We start from the raw sequence: 27,556 nt of genomic DNA on the forward strand, positions 1-27,556 counted from the left end.
AGATTGGAGTGTCACCTCCGAACTTTATCAGGAGATGTGGTCGGAGCGACCGGTGAAGGAGGTCCTGGAACCACCACTGCCTCGGCCATTCCGGGGCAATGAGGATCATTCTGGCTGAGGTCATTGAGAGTTTGCTTGGGACTGCTAGGATCAGGGGTATTGGTGGAAAAGCGTAGAGAAATTTGTTGGATCAGTCTATCCACAGAGCATTCCCCAGGGATTCTGGGTGGTAAAATCTGGTGGCGAAGCCTCTGCATTTTGTGTTCTCCGCTATGGCGAAAAGGTCGATAGAAGGTGTGTCCCAAAGGCGGAATATATCTTGAATGACGTCTTCGTTCAGAACCCACTCATGGTTCTCGTCTAAAACCATGCTGAGGGCATCCGCTTGTACGTTCTGAACCTATGCAAGGTAAGCTGCTATTAGCTTTTTATATCCCTGGCCAGGAGCCAGTGCCATATTTTGTGGGCCTCTTGAGACAAGACTCTGGATTTGGTTCCCCAATTGTTCAGGTAATACATGGTGGTTGTATTGTCCGTCTGGACAAGCATGGGGTCAGTGTTGAATGAAGGGAGAAAGGCTTTGAGAGCAAGGTGAACCACACGTAGCTCGAGGAGACTGATGTGGTAATATTTGAAGGTGATCCATATGAGCTCCCCACCCGAACAGAGAAGTATTCGTCACGATGGTCTGAGACGGAGCATGTGGACGAAAAGGCATTCCTTGTCGCAGACTGGTTGGAGAGCACCACCATCTGAGGGACTGGAATGCATGGGTGGATAGACTCATTCTGTTCCCAGTTTCCCGTCCGTTGATTCCATTGGTCCGCCAGGAACTCCTGGAGAGGTCACATGTGGAGAGGAGCGTTGGGAGTTAGGCAAATGCAGGAGGCCATGGAGCCTAGAAGTGAGGAAACTATGCGAACGGTGGGGCGTTGGATAGTCTTGAGCACGTGGCACTTCTGTAGCATCGATAAGGGTTGTTCCTCTGAAGGATACAGTTTTCCCTGCAGCATGTCTATGGTACCTCCTAAGTAATGCAGTCTCTGGACAGGTTTTGTCGTGGACTTAGAAAAATTTACATACAGCCCTAGGCAATACAGAAGATCGCATGTCCAACTGAAGTGCTGCTAGGCTTCTGGAAAGGTGGCTGCCTTGACAAGCCAGTTATCCAGATATCGGTAGACAAATATTCGGTGCTTTCAAAGATGTGCTGCAACAACAGCCATGCATTTGGAGAAAGTTCTGGGTGCTGATTTGAGACCAAACGGAAGAACAGTGTATTGGTAGTGTTGTTTCCCCACCACAAATCACAGGAACTTTCGATGTTTTTTCGCAATGGGGATATGAAAGTAGGCGTTGTGTAGGTCGACTGAGCAAAGCCAGTCCCCTTGGTGAATTTGGGGATATAAGGCCAGCATTCTGAACGTTTCCTTTTTGATCCAATAGGTCTGGAATGGGTCTGACTTCTTTTTTGTCCTTTTTTGGGACCAGAAAGTATCTTGAATGAATGCATTTTCCTCTCTGGGTGAGAGGAACTGGTTCTATCGCTTTCTTTTCTAGCAAGATGGAAACTTCCGCCTTTAAGAGGGTGAGATGAGAAGTGGTTGCCCTTGGCGGTAGAGTGAAAAACCTGAGACAATACCCATTCTGCACAATGTTAAAGACCCAAGTGTAATTCTTTGCCACTCTCACAAATGATTGTTGATGCTCACCTCCCACTGGCATGGGTAATTGCCTCAGGGGAAGCAAACTTTCAGGGTTTTGCCACTGGTTGTTAACGAATACTCTGAGTAGACTGTTGGGTCGCTCGTCCTCTATGTTGTTTCCTTTGAGGCTGATAGATTCTTTGGAACTGCTGCTGAGACCTATTAGACGGGCCACTGAGGGGTTTGAACCCTCTGATAAGGGTAGCGGCGATGGAAGGGACAGAAGGATCTTCGGTCTTTAGATTTTTTAAGACCCACTGCTTTCAAAGTGTCCTGTTCTGCCTTCGTTCTTACCATTTCATCATCGGCATGAGAGCCGAACAGTGTGGATCCTGAAAATGGCAAGTTTTGAATGAATGTGTTGTTGAGCGTCTGGTTTGAGAGACGTAGATGCAGCCAGGCATGCCTCCTTAAGGATATCTCATGGCAGCATGCACGTGCAGAGAGCAACGATGAGTCCGCTGCTGCGCTAATGACCTTGTTGGAGACCATAGCACCTTCTTTCACAATCTCTAAAAAAAATCCTCCTTCTGATCCCTCGGGAGATGGTCAGCAAATTGGAACAGGGAGTCCCACAAGGACCTATCATACCTTTGCAAGAGGGCTGTTGCGCTTTTATGGATGTTGCCTCCGAACTACATACTTTGATGCCTGCCGAATCCACCTTTCTACTCTTTGTCCAGCAGAGAGGTAGCAGACAGAGAAGTGGCGTGAGATTTACGGGCCGCAAGGATCACCACTAAATCAGGTGGAGGGTCGGAGTGCAGAAACAAAGGGTCTTGTTCCGGAGGACTGTACTTTTTTAGTAGTCTGGAAGGAGCAGACTTTGTCATGGCCGGTGTAAGGAAGACTTCCATGGGGGGCTCTAGACGACCCGGTACTAGAGGAAGTAAAGGTCTTGAGGCCGAACATTGCAGTAGCGTTTAAAAAATGACTGAAGTAGTTGTTGTCAGGACAGCCATTGGAATGTTAAGTTTTGCTGCGCCTCGAACTAAGACTTCCTGAACGGTATTAACATCATCCATTGGTGACGGTGGCGTAGGAGGTTGAGGCGAGTCAGATAGAGTAGGTGAATAGTCTCTGGTAGATGAGTCGCCGCTGTGGTAGCCTTGGAAAGAACGCGACCTTGACCTTTGTTGCGATCTGTGACGAGAGTGCCTTGATCTCTTTGTAGAACGGCCAGATGCATAATAGCTATGGTGTGAATGGTGGCGCGATCTTGAGTGCGGTCTTGGAGCTGGAGTGATGCTCGGTGCTTGAGGCACCTGAAGTGGTGTAGGTGTGTGGAGCAGCGGAGAAGACGGCAATGGGGCAGACAAATCTTGAGGATGCAGAGTTGCAGCTGGAGGTGGAGATGTAGTGGGAGGTGGAGACGGAGATGAAGGAAGGAGAACCAGCAAAGGAGAAACTTCCCTGGAATGCTGTGACTCCGACGAGGATTAAATCCCTCTCCTTTTAGAAATTTTCTGTCTCCTCGAAATCGAGGGACTCTTCGATGTCGACCTCTCCCCCTTCGTTGTTGATGTACCGATGGTGACCTCGACCTCAGACTGTGACGGCAAAGTTTCCTTCATCTCGACATCGAATCCACAGACGTCGACACACTTCTCGACATCGTGCACGAGCATCCGGCATCCTCGAGGTCATGCTGTAGTATCTTGATGTCGTGCAGTCTCTCGACGTCGTGCGATGACGTTTCTTGCAATGTCGATCCAGACTTCGACGGCGAACATGTGGGCGCTGTACCTGCTCTCGACGTCGACAGGCACGAAAGCGTTTTCTCCCTGAAAAACACCTTCCACGTCCACTGGAGGCTGAGGGAAGAGCTCTGGTGGAAGACTGATCCTCACCTCGCTCTGAGATACCACTGGCTTCTTGCATGCGTCACCTTTACGCTTTTCCTTGCAGGCGAATCTTCTCCCTGTCGCGCAGGGTATGTCTGGAAAATGTCCTGCAGATATTACAGGAGGCAGGAAGGTATGAGGATGGTAGGCAGATAATACAGACATGAGGGTCTATTTTGGCTTTTTTCATTCCACATCTTGGGCATTTGTTGAATAGAGAAGGCATTTTTTCTATAAAAAAAAAAAAGCCTTATTTCAGTCAGAAAAATACCAAATTGAAGAAATAAAAGTCAAAACACGTCGAGTGAAACAGTTGTTACTGACAATTTCATGGATTTTTGGAGTAAAAACCTAAAAAGGTTGAGCTCAGTGCTCCAGGGTCGTGTCAGCAGGTGAACTGAGGTAACTGCCTCACTGTAGGCATGATAGGATACTGGAGGACTGGCTGTTCTTTAAGTCACAGCCTCCTTTTTAGGGTCAAGCCTGCGTCGCATGCGCTCGCGCATGCGTATCGCGGCGAGACGCTTTAGGTATTAGAAAAGGGCTCGGAGCCTAGTCGAGGTCACGTCAGTGTTTTTCATTGGTTCGTGGGCTTGCCTATTAAAATCTGCTTGCTTTCATTAGTCGAAGGCATGCATATGTCATGCCTTTTCCGGTGGCTAGCCCTCCTCGAGCGCATCGACCAAGTACAGAAAACATGCGAGGCTCGCTGTTTTCTGTCCGGCTCGTGGACTACTTTTTCTCTATTTTACTAGCGCGATTTCGCTTGGCAGAAGTCGAGCGCTTTACACAGTTAATTGCCCTTTTTCGGGTTATGTACATAACTGCACTTTTGCCGATAGGTGAAAAGTCGGGTTAGGAGTTTACAACGCTATCAGCTCTAACATTAGCAAACACGAGACCCGTTGCATTGCAAATGCTTGTTCTTCATTGATAATGGCAGCCTATAGGCTGTTTATGACATACTTATTCTCCTGAATCTTCAACTTATTCATGCATTTGAATGCATGTGCCTTAATTTTGCCATTTTCAAAGCAAACTGGATGAAGAATTTTGGACACCGTAGCCTTTCCTCTACGCTGCATATTGACATTCTTAAGTGACTTTGCAGGCCTTCCTGAAGTAAGGCGAACATGAACACTGAAGAAGTTATAATGAAAGAAGTGCTCTGTGGTCCCCGCAGGCGGGCGGAACTATTCACCGCTTATGACTATACATGGAAATCCCCTACGAGAGAAACTTTGATTTTGCTGCAGCAACCTAGACCAGGGGCAACCAAGGCAGAATGAAGTGACACACAGATACAGAAATTCCAGCCATCTTAATCACTTAGGACAGGAGTGCAATGACCAGCATGTGGACTCAGGTGAGCAATGACCTACTTTGCAGAGCACTGGGAAAAGCACGTATCTTTCTGGTGACAGGCGAAGAGACAGACCACTTATAAGAGAGGCAAAGTATGGAAGCGGTGGCACACACAAAGATGAGCAAAGCAGAGGGCCCAGCGGAGAGCCCACTGCAGGAGGCAATCCTCCACAGAAACAAGGTGATGCAGACAAGGAGGACTATGAAAGAAGTTAGCCGATCACCCACTCAGGACTTGGCCACTGCCAGGAGGTAGAACTGACACACCCAGGAGTACTGCAATCAAAGCAAAAGGGGAACAGGAGACTGGGGTGCCATATTCGACAAAACACAGTTCAGCTTTCAGGATTGAAAAAGAGGAGGAGAAAGGACAAAGTGATCTATAATTAGAAACCTAGCAGGAAGACCTATAGGAAAAGCCCTAAACATACAAGCCACACGATGAGAGAGTGACTGCAATAGAAAGACCAGGCAAGCATCTACAAGCAATCTCTACTTTATTAAGCTGATCGCAATGTACAGTTCTAGAGACTGATATAGGGAAAAAGGAACTGAAGGAGAAAGCCTAACAGTCTTGTAATCGACTGAAGGATCTGGAGAACCAGTCCCACAAAAGTGCACCACCCACCAAAAGAAAAAGCAGCCCCACATGAGCACATCTGAATCTAACAAGGAGCTTACCAACCAAAGGGAGGGTGCCACTGAAGTTGAAAGCAGCTTAACACATTCTAGAACACCATCATAAAGCCAAACCAGAAGACGCGGAAATGGCCACTACAAGAAATAAATGTGACAATTCTGCAAAATATTGGCTAAATAGCCTACACCCGTCAAAATGGGGCCCCACAGAAACAAAAAACAAGAGGACCCTTGAATTGAGGCTTAGTCTGCAATCAAATATGCAGAACATGATCAATCAATTACCAGGCATATCTTGGAAGAACTCGGTCAAGGTTTGATAAATGGCTTTAGCATCCACAACAACCCAAGAGAAGAAAAAGAACGTGGAGAAAAGAGGCATTAACAAGGTAGAAGAACTGGAATTCTTCAGAGGAGAAATGAGCGATCTCTGAGCAGAACACAACACCATGCAATAAAAATGTGGCTACAGAAAACAGATCAAAGAGGAATAATATCAGAATATGGGAAATCCCATCAGGAGCAGAAGGAAAAGACATTGAAAGATTTTTGTAATGTTTCTTCAGGTTAGGACTGGGTACAGATGAAACAGAACCAATTAAACTGGATTGTACACAAAAAAAAACAATCCCTCAACTCAAACACACTGGCCGTCTGATATCATCAAGAGTGAAGAAAAGAATCATGGATGCAGAGAGATACCAGGGCAACTGTTCTTTGAAGGCTACCAGTTTACTACATTTCAGGAGCTGGTTGGAATCATGCTCCTAAAGAGGAAAGAATTTAGAACGGAGGCAAACTTTGAGGCCACCAAAGGTCCCATTCAAGTAGGAGTGCCCTTTCAAATGATGTATTAAGGGTCAAAACCAGCAATTCCAAACAAAATCTTCGAAAGAAATTAAACAAATCCTGGGCATACCAAATGAAGATAGACAACAAAAAGGCCCCATAAATGGATTGAGAGAAGAAGCACTGCTGCAGAGACAGGAGAGATGGAAGAGTGGCAAGAAAGAAGCAACAGGAAACCAAGTGCAAAAAACCTAAAAGGAGAAAAGTAAGCTGCAATAGAACAATGGAGGCAGCGATAAGGGAAAATCATGACACCCACTGTCAAGAAGAAGCCTGAATCACATGAATACACTACCGGCTGAGATAGACCAGAAAACTACAAGGTAAAATCCAACCAATTCACAGTAAGGGCCTGGGTGGTAAGGGAGAAAATCTGATTTACAACGGCTTTAGTGCTCCATGGAATAAAGTAGACATTGGATTTCCATTGCTGTGTCCTGCAAGGCTTATTGATTTCACACATATTTTAGGGGCTATGATATCAAGAGATAAGATGTCAGGAGCAATACATCTAGTTACAATTGTGAGAAAGGAGTATGGGTGGGGATGAGACACAAAGAAACCAAGATAGTAACAAGCAGAAACCAACTAGGTGATGCAAACACAAACTCTGTAGTTATTTTTATATCTAATGTTTGAAACGAAACACGTTAGCTGAATTGTGGAAGTGTCTGTTTTTGTAAGTGCAACCCCCAAATACTGAACAACTGTTTGTTGTCTTTTTTATGACATTAGATAAGACAGCCTTCTTGCAACTTGGCTCTAGTAGGTTTGCACCAGCACTTGTACAACAAAAGGAGAAATGACTTAGCTTGTGATTGATTAGAAAACAACAGATGTGGCTAGTATTACTACATGTCCAAGAAAGATTCATGAATCATGTTAGGCACCTCGAACCTCGTACTGTTGGTTGTCATCTAAACTTAATGACTTCAAGGTATGATGCATTATCACTGAGAGGCCAATGGCTCGCTCCCACCCCAAAACCAGAGATGTCTCTAACCGAATACTCCATTCGTCCAATGCATTACTCCTGAACATTCTCAGACTGAGAAACACTGGTCAGGTAGGAAAGCATTCTAGCTCTTTCTATGTGGAACTCACTAAAATTCCATCTTTAAGAACAGAAAACAGCTTCTTTAGAAGACACAGTTGCTTCTCAATTAGTTCTAATGTTTACTCGCTGGTCTTTCTTGTTATATGGTAGTGCTAAGAGGCCACATGTAAGAGTTGAACACTAAATATACTCATCTAATATAACCAAACTCTAGCAAAACATACTTGTTAATCCTCGGATGTTAGCTTATTGTAAATACTAGTGTTGTTACAATATAGAAATATTAGTCTTCAACAAAAATTAATATTGAACTCAAACACGGAAAAACGGTTCTATCATCCATGTAGGAACAATAAACTTGGCAATAATGTAACTTTCTTCAACACATTTTAATTGCAAATCATAAATTCACATTCATGGTACTGATAACATACTATATTATAAAGGCTATAGAAAGACCAATAGGCTTTTGTAAATGCTCAAAATAATAGCAATAACATTTAAGTAATCTATTTACGTTGCTTACCATTCTTACAGTTTCTTAGTGCTGTAAATAAGAAGCTTTCCTATCTTCCTATTCAAATATGCTTAGCACATCCATCAAGATGTGGACAGGTACACTGCTAGTTAGAGGCCTCTGTAGTAATAGCATTAAAGCACTGATCTATCTCAACATATAAAGTATTTTCCTGAAAATAAGAGATGACAACTTTCTTGGTCTCAACATAAATTGTAATTCTCTAGTATGAATTTAGATACGAAGACTACTAAAGACATATGTATGTCTCCTCCCAACAGTACCATACAATGTGAATTAAAAGGCAGGTCAAATAGAAACTGTGATATTTCATGCAATTTATTCCAGTTTGCTGCCATTATGCTCTTCACAAAACTAAAACCAATCAAATTGCTTCTCAGACCCAAAGCAGCAAATGGCAAGGCGCACACAGCAAACCAATCACAACTTCCACTACTGACAGGAAAGAGCATCTACTTCATCGAGGAAAAGATGTCTAGGTATTCCCCATGCCTTGTTTGGAGCCAGGAATCAGAAAAGCACCAAAAAGATTTGCAGATGATTGAAGAAAGGCTAATTTTCAAACAGAGCAGAGATCATTGTGTGAAAGAACGTGAAAGTTATCTGATTCCGCGGTAGCAGTGGTTAATAACAGCATGCCAGCTCAGAGCAAAAAGGCTATTTTTTTATTTCACTTACGTATTGTGGAAAATGCATGCCATTCTGTTTTTCATCAGGAACAACAATTAAATGACGCAATAATAGGGGATTAGAACACACCCTTATAAAAACAATACATTTCAATAGCAATTCATATTCACACGTCTCTGTCTAAGAGATTGATAATTAATTGATAAAAGTGGCAGTTATTTACCTGTAAATGTGGCATTGCCTACATAGGGCCATTCGAGAATCAGGCATCCTGTATATCATCTATGGCAAAATGCTTAATCAAGTCAGGGAAAAAAGTGTACTCCTGTCCTTTGCCCTCCTCCCCAGCCCTCCTCATCCCCTCTTTAGAAGCAGATGTCATTACTGAAGTGTTTGTTTAACGTGGTCACTGAACATTCATATAATTGCGGTATTAGACCTGTCAGCATTCCCGTGGTCTTTCCCTCAAACACTTTGCTTTACGGCTCTGTTTTTGCTGATCCGGTTTTTGTTGGCCTTAAAACTCTGCACACTGCTAACCATTGCTATGATGCTTGTGCTCACTCCTTTAAACATGGACGAATTGACTTACACCCAAATGGCACATTTAAATTATTCGCAAGTTCCTAGTAAAGTGGTACCACAAGTAACTAGGGCCTGTAAATTAAATGCTATTAGTGGGCCTGCAGCACTTCTTGCGTGACCTACTTAAGTAGCCTTTAAACATTTCTTAGGACTGCCACTGTAGCCTGTTTGTGCAGTTTTAAACTGCCATTTCAACTTGGCAAAAATAACCTCTTGCCAGGCCTAAACCTTCCTTTTTTTAATACATAGAAGTCACTCCTAGGACAGGGTGCAGTGTATTTAAAATGTTGGACATGTATTGTGCACTTTTACACACCCTGATTATGACAATCTCTTAAATTTGTTTTTCACTACTGGATTGCCCGACTCTCCCATAGGATAACATTTGGGTAACTTATTACATTTAGTAAGTGATAATTTCCAATTGGGAGCAGGTAGGAATGCTGAGTTTTGTGTCTAAGGGACAGTAATTTAAAACCTTCTATAATAGTAAGGTTGGATTTTAAGTCACAATTCTGAAAATGGCACTATTAGAAAGTTGACATTTTCTTGGCCATAGCATTTGGAGTCTGTATTCTGGATCACATGACTAGGTGTAGCTCGCAGTTGTTCTGTTTGTATTGCTCCCAGACAGTGAGGCAAAGAGGAATAAGAGCTGGCGGCATAGACCATCTCTGACCTGATGAGAGGGAGGAGCTGTTACCTACCACACTTGCACATCACAAAGGCTCTGCCCAGCACAAGCACATGGGGTTCTGACACTAGTCTTTTGTGATCCGAGACAAGCTGGGGCCCAGGGCAGGGACACAGGAAATTCCAAACACCTCTGAGGGTGGAAACCCCCAGAATCTTCCCTTATTTCAAAGTGGGCACCAGGTATGAAAAGTGCACACCAGGTATAAATAGCAGATCCTCAGACCCAACTCTTCAGTACACCTCTGGACCTGTGCAAGACTCAGAAGGACTGTCTGGTGCTCTGCAAGACGTACTGCTACTCTGCTGCCTGACTGAAAAGGGCTAGTTCTGCATCTTGAACTCAGGACCACCAGAGTAACTCCAAAGGCTATTTTGCTGGCCTGCTAATCACAGCCTTAAGGGAACGAAAAGGCTCACACCACCTTCAACCCAGCACGTAGACAGTCTGCTGTGAGTCCGGCCCTCTAAGTGGTGCCACTGCAGTCCTTGACCCTTGGAAGAGGGCCTGAAGGTGCTCTCCCAGCCCAGCTGTGGTCAACACCGACGAAGCGCAAACCGCCACTACAGGGCGCATCCCAGGCGCAAGACCTTGAACTGCCCCTTCAGCCTCCTCTGAACTGCTGCTGGGAGACATCCTCAATGCAGGCCTTTGCATCACAAGACCCTCATCGACAGCATTCGTGACAACGCATGACTACACATACCAGCCCCACAGCTTCTTTGGAACCACCACTGTGCAACGCATCCTTGTCAACAACACAGGACTATGCATTGCAGCTCCTGGAAACCGCCGCTGTGCGATGCATCCCCGGCGCAGGATCTTGCAATGCTCTGCACCCAGGACTTACGGTCATTTGTTCAGCAGGCCTATCTTGGTCCCTGTATCTGGCCACAATCCATTGTGGCCAGCCTGAACTCGTGACTTTGTCCTGGTCCGATGCAACTAGATAATCACAGTGGCTGCTTTCTGCTTTTAAGTGCTATTTAACTTTTAAAAAATTAAATTGCATATCTCCAATTCTACTGACGGCATTTCTGATGTTTAGGTCTCAAAGAATTGATTACATTTTATTCTATTTTCTAAATTTGTGGGATTTTGCTTGTGTTGTGTTTTCAGGTTATTACTGTTTCAATTGCTGCATAAATACTAAATATATTGCCTCCAAGTTCAGCCTGACTGCTTGTGCCAAACTACCACAGGTTAATTTTGGGTTTGCTTGTAACTTCACCCTGACAGAAATTATGGTTGCTGCTTGAGTAGGGTTTCATTCCCACTCCCCAACCAGTAACCCCATTTCCAATAGACAGCTACTGTGTTAGCAGCATCCACCATCACATCACGTATATCACATGTGCAGTGAAGATCAGTGACAGGTAGGGGACCTTTCCGTGTCCTGACAGGAACTATGGAAGATCCACTGGCAGAAACGTGCCTGCTCTCTGCTTTCTCTATTTCATTGAAAAGGCCAGAGCACTGTGGTGGGGAGTTGTAGGATGCTAGGTAATTCATATAATATTTGTGCAGAGGGTTATTACTTTAGGGGATGTGAGAGGGCGGCACAACACCAGTTATACATTTTTTTCAAAAGTATAACGAGATGAAGGAAGGGAAACTCATGTGTGCGTGAAGGGAGCGAGGAGAGTTGAGATGTGATTTAATTCATAGAGATATAAAAAGAGGGAGCAATAAGAGCAAGTTACTTAACTTAGGTAACATTAGTGGATACTGTAGGTGCACATTTGTTGCCTTCCAGAAGTGATGGAGCGGCGCATCATAAAAGCACCACAACCGGGCCCTGGCGTTAGTTTCTTTCTTCAGACAAAGTGTGACATTTGGTGGTGACAGTGTATGGATCACTATCTTGGGTCCTTTTTAAATGTTAAAAAGAGGTCACTCTACAGAGCGTGGAGGTGGGAACAGTGATAAGGAATTTTCAGTTAGAGAGTGTTACTGAATGATCAAATTGAGTGATGGATTGTCCAACGTGGAAGGGAGTCATGATTTTTGGTAAGGCTAATAGAGTCTTCATCGCCGACTTGGCCACAACAAACATGGTGCAGCACCGAAAATGCCTGAAGTTTGCTTATGTGATGAGCGGATGCAATTGCAATGATGATAACAGTCTTGAAAGTCAGAAGACCCAGGGAACAACTGTGCACAGGCTGGAAAGGCATAAACATGAAGAATATAAGAGCAAGATAAAGTCCCACTGAGGAATCACAAACGGTTTGAAAAGGAACATGTGCATCACACTTTTAATAAACTGCATCACAATAGGTGATTTAAACAAGCACGGCTGGTCCAGCAAATGCATAAAGGAGAAAAAATAACCTTTTACAGTAAGACCATGCTGGGTCTAAGACACAGGAAATAAAAGGACGCCCGGCAGCTTCGCCTGTATGGGGGATCAGTGTCCTGGGCACCACATAATTTTACAAACTTGTCCAAGTGCCAAATGTAGATTGATTTCATGGGCGGTCATATGGTGGGGAGGATGACATCTACCACCTCAGGCAGCAAATTAAAAGCAGCTAACTGCCGTCGCTCAATACCCACGCAAGGAGGTATAAATTGAGTAGATTTAGGTGGAGGACCCTGGCCTACTGATGGGACAGGAAGTACTCCAGGAGAAGGACATATGCTCATGCTCAGGCCCTCTGGGTAAAATATTTTCCTGGTCCATCCTGGGGCCACCAGGATGACTTAGTCTTGGTAGTTCTCGATCTTCTTTAGAACTCGAGGCAGGAGATGCAGCAGCAGGAAAATGTAGAGGTGAAAACTCCAACGTGCAAAATCGTTGACATGTGGCTCCTTTTTGACGGTGGTGAAAAAATCTAGCCAGGGTTCCAGCCCACTGCTGGAAAATGCACTGCACAACCAAGGAAGCAGAAGCTACTCATGATCTGTCAGGCAACATCTGCTCAGATTGTCTGCTCTGGCATTCATGGACCCTGCTGTGCTGTTGGTGACCAGAAAGACACCCTGGTAATCTAGGCGCTTCCAGAGGCGCAAAGACTTATGGCACACGACTGAGGACCCCACCTGCCCTCTGCTTGTTGCAATATCACGATGCATTGGCATTGTCCCTGAGAACCTGTGCCAGTCTCCCTTTAATGAATGCCCATGAGGCCTACAGACCCAGTTGATTGGCCTGTAGCTTCAGAACATTGATGTGTAGGCGGTCATCCACTGGGGACCAGAGCCCTTTGATATCTACCTCCAATAGGTGACCCCACAAAGCAGCAGCGGAGAATGGCCTGCCACAGGAGAAAGGGCAATTGGTCAGACACCACAGCTGCTGTCTCTCAGGCCTGGAGAGAGTTGGAAAGGCAGCCCTATTGCTGGGCCCACTGTGAGTTTAGGTTTCACCTGATTAAAACATATTTTATTGCTTGTTGCTTTATAAGTGATTTTGTTTTTAAATCACATATTTTTTTTATTTACGTTAACAGCAGTGTAATAAGCATTAATCCCAACAATTTGCTTCACTTTGTGATAGCTTTCCTTTTCCATATAGTGTGCATTTCTCAGTTAATATCGTCTGTCCACTGATTACATGACCTAATAGAGCTTACGCACTAATGTAGTTATGTTTTTTTAACTATTGCCCATTACTTCTGAGCAGTCGCAGAGGGTCATATGAAAGGACAAAGTCGACTAAGTATGGAACAGAAAGTGACTGGCAGACTTAGGGCTCTAGTGTGATTCAACACGTCAATATCAAATATAAATAATAATTACCCTTGCATGATGAGAAGACGGTTATACCCTAGTGGTGATGTTCACACTGAAGATCCTTCTATATCTAAGAATGTATCATTTAGCTTAGCAGGAGACGGGGACAGGGAGAACCAATGAAGGGCAAGACCTACGCATATTCAACTAAGTGATTGAAAAGGTGGGTCTTCAATTGCCTAGGTTTAGTAGTTCTTCTTCCAATCCTAGGATATTCCAGAGTATGATGCCAGAGAGGCTAGTAAAGATTTCCTGACAAAACATCTTAATTTGGTAGGGCTGAACGCCAGTATGCTTGTCATGGTCGACAAAGATTGTTTGCATGTTTGACAGGACTGGAAGTCATTGAATGCAGTTCCTTGTGAGCTGTGCTTACGGTATTCAATAATGCCCTCTCTTGGGAGGTCTGGAATGCAGGTCATATGTCTGTTAAGGAGGTGAGGTACTTCCTGGATTCAGTTCATGTAAGAAACATCATTTTTTGGCAGCCTGTTACACAATGCATGACTTTATTTCCTACACAAAGAAATTACAGCCAACAATAAGCCACATTTGTGGGAGAGCTACATAGAGGTGCTCACAGTGGGAGTAGTTAATGAACACATAGTTGACTGTTGCATTTATGTGAAGGATAAAAGATACGTGACTTTCAAACTGAAACCCAAAGCTGCAGTGCAGGCCTCTGGGAGCCCCTAGCGAATCAGGTGAGGGCAAATGGGGAAATGATGGGTCCAGAAGGCCCATATGTACACTATGGCTTTTAAAGCAATGGTTATTACACTGTATCCATTCCTGGACGTCTTTGAAATTTGTGCTATTTGATGTTGAACTCCAGGTCCCACATCTCGCTTGATATAGGTCTGAGTGTATTCAACATACAGATGCTGTCTGATGTATGTTTGCAACATCTGCTGAAGATGTCAGATGAAGGGCTTCACAGTTAATGGTGGTGGCTTCAAAGCATTCTTCACACAGAACAAGGTAGTGCAAAATTGCCTCTAAAAGAACAGCAATTGTGAAGATTTACACCAATGGAAAAGTGACAATGGTAGTCTCACTGGAGTACAGGTCATGGCAATACAGCACTATCCTTAGTTGCACATTAACTTAAGACTCAATGCAGATATGCAGCTCACTTGCGTTTTCTTCAGTGCATGCGACATGCTTTGTTTAGGCAGAAGACCTTTGCCATGCTACACTTTAAATAAGTCTTATATAAGCTTTCGCCTTATCTGAGAGTGTTTGTTTTCTAATCTCTGTCCGATAAATTGGAAACTCGATATAATGGGATGAAGAAAAAGTGAAAAGTAACCGTCATAGTTTGACGGTACTCTGCACCTTCAAAACGTCCATTCAGCCATCTACAGTAGCAATGCTTTGACATCACGGTCTCCGAGCATGTTTTAAAACACCAGTGTAAATGAGATGGGGACAACAGTGACGTGTGAAGAGGATCCTTGCCACACAGCCTTGTGACAAAAGTTGCCTTTTTAAATGTTATAACTCAGGAACCACTCAAAATACCATGTTTCAGTACTGACCCGCTGATGACTTGGAGAAGTGTGGCTCAATGGTTAGAGCGGCAGACCCTGAAGCAGAGATCTGGCTCAAGACCAGGGTTCAAGTCCCGCTTCGGCAGGTCTTGGGCTCAATTCCCCTTGACCAGATAATTCTCGCCTCGGTGCCTAATCTAATTCATGGGTCCCACTCTGCAACTCTGGGCAATAGCTTGCTTAATCTCCACAACGGCCCCAACAGCGCTTGGATGCCTGGCTTCACCCTGGGGGTGCTCAGGAGTGGGCGCCTCACAGGGAAAAGCCAGGAGGGGTTCCATAGCGGTATGAGTACAGCGCCTTGAGACCCTAACGGGTGAGTAGTGCGCTATACAAGTGCTAATTTACATTTTACATTTACATGACTAACATGAGACGGGAAATAAAAAGGTGAAAGAACGATAGTTCCATAACTTGCAAATCAGAGTTAAAAAAAAACAAAAAAACAAGCAAACGTAAGAAAATATTGAGTTGCATTCTGGTGTTAGGAATGAAATAAAAAATTGATTCACACTACAGTTCCAGGGCAGTGTTAGATTCACACCACATAAATATTTGTAGGCATTCCAGATGTCCAAAGTACTGCAATCATAACGTATGCTTTGTATAAAACAAATGTGACATTTTCCGAGTTTCTTCCTAGATTTATAGTTTTATTTGCCATTATACATATAAATTGCTTATTCTATTTAGGTGAACACATATCGGTTCTGAATAATATAGTATAATGTAATCACTGACTCTCTTTATAGTATGGGCGTAGTTTAAATTCAGATCGCTAAGCATTTTCGAGTATGACCACATTCTTTTAAACTTAAAATTAGAAACTCGCCAACGAAGTTGGTTTACCATTGAATAATTTAAAACGCCACTAAATTATTTTAACGTGCTAACTTGTTTATAGCTAGTGCTGCAATATCATTAGGAGATATTAATTAAAAAGAAAAAATAATAAATTGACATTAAGTCATACCTCGAAGCAATTGAGCTTGCAAAGCTGTACATAGCAAATACTTCCTTACACATCAAACACTTATTCTGTCGAACCCATGTCTGATAGTCACCCTTCTATTGTAACATTACAGTTTTATAATCTGGTGTTACTCACCATTGTTGCGGGGTTCCACGTTGTGGTAGGTGCAACTTTCGGCTGCCAGTTCGTACCACCAGTGAGTTTTCTCTCCCCTGGCTGACTCCACAGAACATCACTTGAAAAAATTGCACTTATTAAAAGAGAGTAACTTTAACAAAACTCCAGTTAACGAATTAGACAAATAAAAGCTGTGTTTTTTTTCAACTTCCAAGTACGGCATGAACTGTAAGACCACACATCTGCATACACAACCAGATAAGTTGTTTCTTTGGTACAATCATCCAATGAAAGCTTCTGCAGACAGAAACTGCTGGTTCAAGCATGTGATCTAATAGTTACAGTTTATGCACTTCCCTAGCGATAAGACGCTCTTGCACAGGAATATCTTGGTTAGGATCCAGTTGTGACTCGCATCCCAGTTTAAGGCGGGGGGAGCCCAGCCAGGGTGCTTCGAGGCAGACTGGGAGCCGATGCCTGCTCTCTCCAGCTCAGCAACACAGTGCCGGGCTGGAGAGAGCACAGTGCGCATGTGTGTTTGGCCGGCCCGAGACTGGGTGGCCAAACATACATCTACACTGAGGGGAGTGCACTCCCCTCATCCCCGCTGGCCCCACCCCTTTAACAACAAAAGGATAATAAACAGTTTATAGCGGAGGAGCTGCTGCTGTCAAGACCTGCCGACTAAGGTGGGGCTAAGGCTCGAGGGTGCTCTAGCCGCTGGTCGGGGGCTGGTGAAATAAGGCCCACTCAGATCAATAACGAACAAGAAAGGCTAAATAGCTGAAGCGAGTAAAGGCCTCACATTTCAAGGCACTCTTCCCCTAACGCTCTTTCCCATGGGAATTTCCTTTATTTGAGAGTTTTATAAAAAGGGCATTTTAAGGATTATTGGGGTCTTGGTAAGACATATATTGGGTTCACTTTTGAAAAAAAACTCAGAATTAACTTGTCCTCGCAACAGGCTCCTTTGACAGCTAGAAGTGTCTGAATGAGTCACTGACTGCAAAGTTCTCCTCGGAGAAGGGGAGCGTTGACACTCAGGGCTGCTAAGCATGCACTCACAGGGAGATGGCTTTCTGAAGAGCTGGCGAGTATCCATTATAAAAGTGCCTTCTGTGAGGAAATGGGGGTGGAAGGAAAGGAAAGATGGGTGCAGTGTCATCCTGGGGGACCCAGGGAAGAAATATTTTGGAGGGGCCCTGTTTAAAAACAATTTTTAATCATATTACCCATTTCTGCTAATTCATGCCCTATGCTGGCTAACATTATTAAAGGTTAATATACAATATACACTGAAGGGAGCTATAGAGAATCTTGACTTTCCCAGAAGAGCCACCTGGAAGGTTGGGGGCCCTGGCAATTGCCCAGTTTGGCCATGCTGTAAAACTTATCTAGAGGAGCTTGGGAAACTGAGAGGGTGGGCCGCCGGTGATAGAGACATTGAGAGAAGTTAGGACACTGAAGAAAGAGTTGGAAGTGATACGTGTTGTTAGAGGTAAGTAAGCTCATGTAGTACGCCATATGAACAATGTAGCCATTTGCTCGTCGTACTGTACTTTTGTTTTACAGTGAGATGCAAACACAATCACAACTAAGTCTGAGTCCACAACTCATGCTTGTGTGTCTACCAGCTCTTCCTGTCCATCGAACTGTGTTTTACAACATATTACAGCATGTCATACAACACAAGACAGTGGCATGAATAACAGAGTAAGAGCTTGCAGGTTCTTTAATAAATTATTTTTATATAGGGCTGAAATCCATGTGTCATTTGGAAGCCCTTTAAATTAAATATGTTACTTTTACCCATATCAAAGGTACTCCATTACTGACGGTGGAAGATTGAATCCGCCTCGCCAGGGTTCAAACTTGTGACCAGCAGCTCGTTGCATGCTCAGCTGCAAGCATTCAGCTTACAGACGAATATGGCCAGGTTGAAATGTCCTGAATCAAAGTGTGGATGTCATTCCATCTTTAAATTTTTGTTATTCGGGGTTCGCCTATGGGGCCAGCGCACGCATTTACCACTTAAGTATTTGTATGCTAGCTGTGACTATCGTGACCTGGTAGTTGATACTGTTCTTTCATCTGTACATTGTTTAGAACCAGTGCTTCCTGTTGCCAATATCTGCAATGACAATATGGACCAATGTGGACTCTCTACGAGAATAGCTGGTATGATCTAGTCAACTGCGTATGTCTGTTTATAATAGGGCTGTACGGCTATATGAAAATTAATAAACATTGGTTAAAAAAATATTGGCAGGTTGAAGTGATTTACAAATCTAAGTCGGTTATGATGTCTCATTAGACTAATGTATCCACAGCAGAAATCTGTGTTTGACCGCGCTGTCAAAGGTTCGAATCCGTGCGGGTTCTATCAGCCTTTCAGCTGTCCAAGGTCATTAAAATGAGCACTGCATAGATGGTTAACGAAGAAAATCTGACCCAACTAGTGACTATGTACTTTACAAACTTGCATTTTGATAAAGAAAGTTTAAAAACAGAGCCAGCCTCTGAGCTCTAGAAGTTTCAACTTGGTCTAAGAGGAGTGTTCATGTCAGAGTTTCGACCAGCTTTGCGCTTCAAATGAAAGTACCTTTAGATACTTCTGTGGAGCACTGGCAGAAGCACACCCTGGATGTGAATAAAATTCAACAGTGCACAAGGTAAAACGATCACCTTACAGAACGGATCCGAGTGTAGTAGGCAATGAGCACTGGAAAGAGGGGTTTAGCATCACTGACAATCTGCTGCTGTTTAAAACCCCTAAAAGAAAAATCCATTACTAACTGGATGAGAAGGGTAGAGTTGAAAAGTGGGGTTCTCAGCAATGTTCCCTCTGTCCAAGCATTAAAACGTTTGTTTTATATAGCTCATTCAGGGCCTGAGAGCAACTGCACACTTGACAAAGAAAACGAGTACATGAGTCACAAAGCAGCACATGAGTGGAAGTCAGCAATAGTGTGAACAAGCTATGAACAGTCATGGATGAAGGAACCTCATACATTCTAAGTCCAACATACACGGCAGAAGAAACAGGCAGCTGTTGTCCAAATCGATTCAGAAAGAAAAGACAATCTCTAGGTGGCATGAACAGGATATTTAATTACAGGGGGGGGGGGGGGGGGGAAGAGGCGATTATTTATCAGTAATTGCTTACATTCTCTTTTGAATGCAGGAAAGAAGGTGATCATCCAGACATGAGGGGGGGATAAAATTCCAAACTTTGTGAGATGAGCTGGGTAAAAGCTATCTGACATGCCAACCAGGAGTCTAAACCTGGGGAGAACTGTCCCCAGCACCAGTATTGCATGCTGGAGCACAAGGTACCAGCAAAGGATGGGCGAGTCAGGTGGGAAGCCGAAGCAGGCAAGGTGGACACAGAACCAGAGATTTCTGAAGCTACATGGTGGCTGCTAACACATTGTGACCCTCCTTCTCCTGGTGGGGATTCACCTAGAAGCAGTGAAAACGGAGCCCCAGACATAGACAAAGTGGCACGTCTAGACATGGGCAGAGTCTCTGGCATGGTGTCTCAAATGGGCTTCACCTGGCTAGGCGACGCATGCGAGCAGTCATCCTGACATAGCAGATCTGCAATCGGTTGCTGGAGCACTTGAAAGCGACCTGCTGTGGGACTTCAGAAGATCCCAAAAAAATGCAGCGTAGGGAAACGCAGATGTTTCTAATCAATTCAGGTGGAAACCTTAGGCTGCCGCTCTTTCCAAAACCCCTGAGTCTGAAATCTGAGGAGTGATGAAAGTGGTTATGGTGATGTTGGAAGACTTGCAGAAAAATACTGGGAATATAGGCCAGGCAGTTAAAAAAAAAAACAGAAGCCAACTTAGATTATCCAACCACCACAGTAACCAACATGAAAAAACATGGAAAGATGAGGAGTGTGTCTCTAGGAAAACAGCTTGGAGCAATGTTGGACAGACCTCCTAATGAATCCTGGAGCATGGCCTGATGCCGAGGAGAGTTACTACCCTACCTTTTGTTTTCCGTCACGCAGAGATTCTAGATGTCTATTAGGTTTTCTTCCCACCCAGGGGACAAAAAGACCGTATTACCCCCAGTGGGGGGGGAAGAACACGCCCTTCCTTAAGGGGTCACTCCCCCGAAAAAGGAAATCCCTTTAGTCTAGTGAGTTTTATAACACAAAAGGCAGACTGAGGACAAACCTCCCTATCTGTCTTCTATGGCAGGCAGAAAGATTGTATGATTCTAATGAGACTGGGTTTGGCCTGATGTCAGCATAGACCACCCCTTCTGCTTTTGTTTTGTACCATGTCGAAATCCTTTGTGTCTAGTGGGCTTTCTCTCCCCCACCAGCCCTCCTCAGTGGAAGATTGGATGCAAACCCCCAAATATGTCATCTCAGGGCAGAAAGAGGAAAGACTGCAATACCTCCTTGGGGAAGGGATGATCTTGGACCATACTCAAAGGGCTACCAACGACCCTAAAAAAGTAATCCATTGGTCTAGTGGCTTTCTACCCTTGTGGAGGGAATAAACACTGTATGTCCCTTTTGGGGGCCCTGTCCCGATGCAAGGGTAGGATTCCACTTTATGCGGCCTTGGTGCTGCATCTTTCCTGCCAATGGCTATTTGGCCACCTGCACTGCACCATGTAAATAAACAACACAGCAGATGCAGATGGCAAAATGGCCATCACGAGGGAGGGACGATGGAGCAGGGGTACAAGATGGCACCCATACAAATGAAAAATAACACAGGACAGTCACTGTGGGACAAACATCCGCAACTAGAGAACATCCCTGTTTGCACTGAATTGAAATATCTGCAAATTGGACCCCATCCCTTTGGTTTTGAAATCCCTGGTGCCTAGAGGACTTTAAAACCCCCTGGTGGGTCAGACTGAGGAAAAGGCCCCAATCTGCCCTCGTATGGGATACAGAAAGACTATATTAACGGAATGGGGGCAGGGAGATGAAGAACTGGATTTTATCCTAGGGTTGCTCCACCCGCCTTGAAAAAAACATCCATGTTGTCTAGTCGGCTTTCTATCATCCTAGGAAGAGAACTGGGGGCACTCCACAACCTCAATCCGCCACCTTACATAGGGCAAAACTGTATGCTTCTTTTGGGGCAGGCGTGTGGCCTGAGGCCATGGTAGGTCCTTTACACCTTCGGTGTAAAAATTAAAATAATGGTGAAAGGCAAAGAACGCAACAAAAGAATAGACTGTAAAAACTGATCAGATCAAATCTGCCATTGAATCAAGCCTTTGAGAGTACACTGGAATCCCTTCTTCTCTGGCCACTAACTAATATATGTATTAGTACCAAAAGTGCCTTAACTGAGTTTCCTAAGTAGTCTTTTAACACACATAGCTTTCGCTCATTTCTTAGAAAAAAAACTTTTCAATCTGCAGCCTTGCTATGGAAAGCAAGGAAAATGAATATCAGTATGTTGAGCTTGTTCAAATACAACAAATACAGCAAGCGCTTGACCCTGCAGCAAAGTTTCTGCAGTCTCTGTACCCACTCAAGAACCTGAAAAAGCTTTCTCCACTGAACTGCTGGTGCATCAGGATTATATAGTGTTTGTGATATTATGAAAAGGTTCAACTGTGTGCTTTGTGATGTAAGTGGCGGAAAAATAATGTATGAATTTCTCCTGCACGTATGGCTAAATCTGTGCCTTATAGTTCATGCCGTATGAATACATAATGTATGAACTGTTGGTGCTCTATCAGTCTATATATAAGCACTGCATTATAAATGAATATATGTGATATGTGACTAATTAACAGAACATATGAATAAATGCATAAAAGTATTTAAATGAGGGCTTCAAAAGCAAGAATATCACAAAACACGTCACGCCATACCAACTAAGCAGTGGTCGACATTATTGTGGATCTTCACCAAGCATCTAAAATGTGAGCCCTTCAGGGGAAGTCAACTGATCCATCTGTCCTTGCTGGCACTCCCAACTCCCACAAAATCAGTTCCAGTTATCCTACCAACCCTCAGCCTCAATTTAGTCCCCATGGCTAAATCATTTCAAACCACCATATGTTTTCTAATCCACGTACTAATTCAAACACATCACAAAACCCAATCATCCGTCATCTAAAGACTTCTGTAGTGGCTACTTCAACTCATAAGTACTCATGGATATATACCAAAGATTGTTTGAACAATGCCAGTTCAGCTGCCAAACACACCTGAGATCTTGGCCATGTTAGAGGAAAAGAGTGGCACATTTTAAGCATCACAGAAACATGGTTAAGAGCCGAACTTCCACACATCTTTGATGAACTTGTCCCTCTGATCCTCGAAACTAAGGCTAGAGACAGCCATCCTCTGAGGGGAGTCACACCATAAGCTCAACTTCCCAACACTTTTTGTTAAGCTTGATCAATACTCCAAACTCCTCCTTTAACCGTGCCATGATATACAAGAAAACACTCTACACAATGTACTTCCTTAATGAAGTCACACCTGGTCTTAGTCCCCTAACACTGTGACAGAAAAGATCATTCTAATGAACAACATAAAATTTGGCAACAATATTTACATGGATGGGATATTTACACATCACTTGGAATCAGCAGGTTTATTAAGAACCATATGGAATACATTACTTTCCCTGTATACTTTTGTTCATGGCATGTAGTGCTGTAGATTCATATGCCACGAAGGGAGAGAACCACCCTTTTTGATTATTAGAAAATGCAGAGTAGATCCCTGTGTTTTTGTGGTGGTGGGGAACTGACTCGATGGATTATTTTTGTAACAGAGTCTCTATGGGAAGGTGCAGATATTGAGGGGAGAGGAGAAAGCGAGGCCATGTTTGGTGGTGTTGCAGTGAGCTCTAACAATATCTAGGTCGGACTTGATGTTGTGCCATTGTGGTAGGAACTTCTGTAGTCTTTCCCCCACTGGTGTTGTATGGTCAGGGGGGAGGGAATGGGAGTCCCTTCTTGGCAGGGATGGCAGACTTAGCCGCTCCTCTCCTACCTGTGGCCCTGTTATTCCCGCTGTATGACCCTCTAAAGTACACCTCTGTTAGGTTGTGTGCGCTGTTGAAGCCTGTAGTAGGTGGTGTGTGCCTCTGGCGAGGTGGTGCTGGAACCTCTAAATAACTGTGGGTGACAAAAATGATTTGAGGGGATGGAGATTGTAAATCTCCCATTGCCTTGGCAGTGTTGGTGTGTTTTATTTTATTTTCTCCAGTATCTGATCAATTTGTAGCCCGAAAAGATGCTCTGCATCAAATGTTAAGTTGATCAGATGCTGCTGAACATTTAGCTTAAAGACAGGGAATCGAAGCCAGACATGCCTCCTAATAAGGATGCTTGAATTAACTACTCTTGCGGCAGTGTCCGCTGCGTCAAGGGCACACCTGATAAATGTATTATAAATTGTTTGTCCTAATACTACTTCATGCGTTCTCTGCTTATATTGGTTTGTTAAGTGCTGTACCTAAGCTTTCCCATCTCATCCCATTGGGCACAATCATACTGTGCTAAAACACCACCGAATTGGCAATCCGCCAATGAGTTGCAGATTGTGCTGCCACACACTTTCCTGCTGCATCATATTTCTTTCTCTCTTTGTCTGTGGTCGAAGCATCTCCAGTACCCTGGGCATTTGCCCTTTTTTGTGCAGCATGGACAACTAGAGAGTCAGGGGCAAGCTGGCCAGTAATGTATGGTGGATCGGGGACACGGGCTTATACTTTCTGTCCACCCTTGGTTTAATAACTCTAGCTTTTACAGGCTCTTTAAACACGTCCTGCATTGTCATGAGCACCCTCCTTAAGCATAGACAGTAACTCGGTGGCTCGCTGTGTGTGTGAAAGGGTTTCTACTAAGATGTCCTTCTTGGACTGAATGATGGTCTACCTTGTGGAAATGAACTACCCTTTGAATAACCTAGTTGTATGAGGTAGTGTCACATAAGGGAAAGGGCTTTGCTGGATTTAAGTCTGGGTCATTTGGCCCTAGGGGTACAACCTCATAATCCTTCTATGGATCATCCTGTGTATTCTGGGAATAGGGGACCTCATTGAAATCTAAACCGGGGGAGGAGGAAGCTCACCCTCACTGCAGTATGAGTGGTAAGACTCCTGTGGTGATTGGGGTTGTTGCAGACATGGAGGTGACAGTGGAGAAGGGGGTGTAGGAGGAAGAGGAGAGAAAGCAGATGTCTGTGGTAGGGGGCTTGCATCCCGGTCAGGTTTCTTTTTCTGCTTAGGAAGTTGTGGTTCCATTTTCAGTTGTTCCTCGAAGGTGAGCTTTCACTTTCGTGGAACAGTCTGATTGACCGGAAGTGGAGTCTTGGTAATTATTCTCTCTGTGTGAGGATGAACACCAAGGCGTCGTTGGCAAGAATCTAGCTCCTCCTGCAGCCGTTCCAGAATAGGCTGCTGTACCCCAGAATCCACTGTTGAAAGGGCGACTGAATTGTGCAGGCTGTCTGGCCTTCCTTGTTACTTTGAGCCTGATGCTCATTTAGGTGCCGAAGTCTGTTGGCAGAATTTGGCATCAAGCTTGGCCTGGAGCTTGAAGCGGTCATGGTGCCGCCGAGGCCTTCGGCTCCTAACTGTCCTTCAGTGCTGACCTGCTTGCGGGTAACAAAGGTGCAGTGGATGTCGAGGAAAGTCTTGCTTGGAGGTGCTGACTCGGTGTTGGGAGTCAGCCCCGATGTCAACTCTGAGGCTTTGCGTTGGTGCCGCCTATGGCTTGAAAGCAGTGATGGTCTGGTTGACAGAGAATAAGGGCTAGAAGCCCAGCCCCCGGAGAGGCGGTGAGCGCCATATTAGGGTGCGGTACTCCCTGCTTGTGCCCCATATCGTCGTGTTGAAACCGGCTGGGTCTTCTGACTCCCACTGTAACTCTAGTTCCGGGCTGAATGCTGCTATCTGGCAGACATTGATTTCTTCTTCAGCTTCCTCCTGTTTGACATCTCCCACAAAGATATCGGGGATCTCCTTTTCCTTTTGTTGCTGTCCTGTGTGTCATGCAAGGCATTGGTTTCAACGATTCCGGATGGTCTTTTTGGACCTGAAAGCGAGACAGGAGGAGCAGGATGACTCGTCGTGATCAGGGGGAAGAAACAGGTTGCAGCCTGTGTGCTGGTCTGTGCACAAGTACTTGGAATGGTGCTGTAGACAGTATCGGAAAGGTGTTTTTCCATTACGCTGTGACCATTTTCAAAGGTGAGCAATGCTGAGGAAGGCCATGCCCAAGGAGATCTCCCTCGAACCAGAAACAGTCGACTGCAACAGCGTTGATGGAAGAAACTGGTGAGGCGATGGCTCTTTAGCTATCAGAATCAACAAAACTCAAGAGGCCCTGGCAAAGCTTGCCATGTGGCGTCATCTCACGAGCCGCGACAAAGCACGTCCAATCCCGATGTTGGAAAAAAACAATCTAACTATGGAGCAGAAGTTCATGCACAATACTGCTGAAGGGGGGAATCATGAAACCTTGTGACTCTAAAGACTTTCTTCGAACATAAACAAGTTGTACACATCCGATCCCAACACTAGATGGCAGGAGTATGCATAGCATGTGGATCTACAGCTACATATGCCACTAAAATTCCATTAACAAGCCCAAGTGTTTTCTTTCAAAGAAAGACAACTGACGAAGATGTCAAAAACCAAATGCTGTTTCTCCTATGTGAGGCATGCCATTGTGATGTTTCTTATTAATAAATAAAATGCGGGAACAAGACAGCTCATATGTTGTATTGAATAAGAAAAATGTAGACAAACACTAATCACTCAAGCTTGCAACATGAAAGCCATTCTGAACCCCATGCCCCTGCCACCTTCACAACATTTGGTAAGGCTACTTTATGTAATAACTCCCGCTGCTTTTGCTGCAATTATACAACATAAAGCTCAGACCAATTACCTAGGAGCAGCTCCTGAATTATAGGTTAAAACAATAAATACAAAATCAACAAAATACTCACTTTTTTGCTGTTCCGTTTCCAATACCTAAATCTTCGGCACAAAAGAAAAGAAAATATTTAGTATATTGGACAGAGAAGTATAACACATATTAGGTCTCACACTCCTGTGATACTTACTGCCTACTAGGTTGGCCAACGATGAATCTAAATCGTCCGATACTAGCCTATTGTATGGCTGTCGCTGGACAAGAACATTGTGGTTTTGAGAGGCCACTGTTGGTTGTAGAAGTCCACCTGATTAATAAAAAACTTAATTAAAAGCAGTATTTGCTTATTTTCTGTATTTATTTAGTGCAAGCCTTCACCTGGAGACATTAGTGCTTTTGCGGAGTGTGTTTTCAAAGAGAAGGAATGAGAGGTGAGGAAAGGATAGGAAACTTAGAAACACGCTGGAAGAGACATGGGCACAGACTAACATCATCAGTCCCATGCACTAATGTCAGCATCACCACATGACCTCAATGGCAGCAGAATTACAGCTTTACACAGAACAATATCCTGGTGCTATTAGAGGCACCACTCTTATATTTATCATGGTACTGTTTCCACCAATCATGACTCCGCTTCCTTGCACAAAACCTTGCAATGCTCAATGACTGCTAATGACAGCACCTCATTGTACAATTGATTGTTGCATTAGCTGACACCACTGACAATAGCACATCATGCTATTGATGACAGCTTCTTTGATGGAATACCACGTTCATAAGTTAAATTCACAACTGGCGTATGCACTGGAATATCCTCTAGCACAATTATGCTTCCTCTCACGCACAAGAGCACTGATCAACACTTTGACAAATTAACATTTTAACGTTAATGCACATTTTATCAGAGCATGGTTTCTTAGAGTCATCTCTTTCTGACACTACCTGGGACATATTTTTCCCACCACAGTATCTAGGGACAATTTATATTCTGGCACTATACCAGGGTAGAAGATTATCAAGGCACTGTGCATCTGGAGTCTATTTTATAACAACACAGTACCAGGATTAAACATTTACTTGCCACTAGTAAGAGGAAAGGTGATAGAGAATAAAATCAGGAATATTTGGGAATAAAGGTACCCATAGAATAAAACTGTATGTAATATACGCCAGCTTCAGGGGAAATCCGTTTTTTTATTTTTTTCCATTTGATATTTGTGGTTTTTAACCAGGATTATTTCAAAGAAACTAAAAAAAAAACTGACTTTGTGCTTTCACAAAACCTAACTGATGCTACATGGTTGCTGAGTGATTGTTGCTTTTTAACTTTTATTTTTTTGAGGTTTTCGTTTTTTTTAACCCTCATACTTAGTT

General features: G+C 44.0%; 1 protein-coding gene across 6 annotated transcripts in view; it reads right to left on the reverse strand.

Annotated features, from left to right (window-relative positions):
* The window catches only part of PICALM (phosphatidylinositol binding clathrin assembly protein), a 449,858-nt gene that overhangs the window by 37,911 nt on the left and 384,391 nt on the right, over positions 1 to 27,556 (reverse strand). For 3 of the 6 annotated variants that reach the window (XM_069203982.1, XM_069203979.1, XM_069203984.1), the window contains 4 exons: positions 26,370 to 26,486; positions 26,253 to 26,283; positions 16,307 to 16,406; positions 8,677 to 8,700 (listed from right to left, as the gene is read on the reverse strand). In XM_069203982.1, coding sequence (XP_069060083.1) covers positions 8,677 to 8,700; positions 16,307 to 16,406; positions 26,253 to 26,283; positions 26,370 to 26,486 — 272 coding nt within the window. The remainder of the gene's footprint in view (positions 1 to 8,676; positions 8,701 to 16,306; positions 16,407 to 26,252; positions 26,284 to 26,369; positions 26,487 to 27,556) is intronic. The other 3 variants (XM_069203983.1, XM_069203980.1, XM_069203985.1) reach the window with 1 other exon arrangement.

The sequence above is a fragment of the Pleurodeles waltl genome, chromosome 8, assembly GCF_031143425.1.
Source record: "Pleurodeles waltl isolate 20211129_DDA chromosome 8, aPleWal1.hap1.20221129, whole genome shotgun sequence".
Classification (NCBI taxonomy): domain Eukaryota; kingdom Metazoa; phylum Chordata; class Amphibia; order Caudata; family Salamandridae; genus Pleurodeles; species Pleurodeles waltl.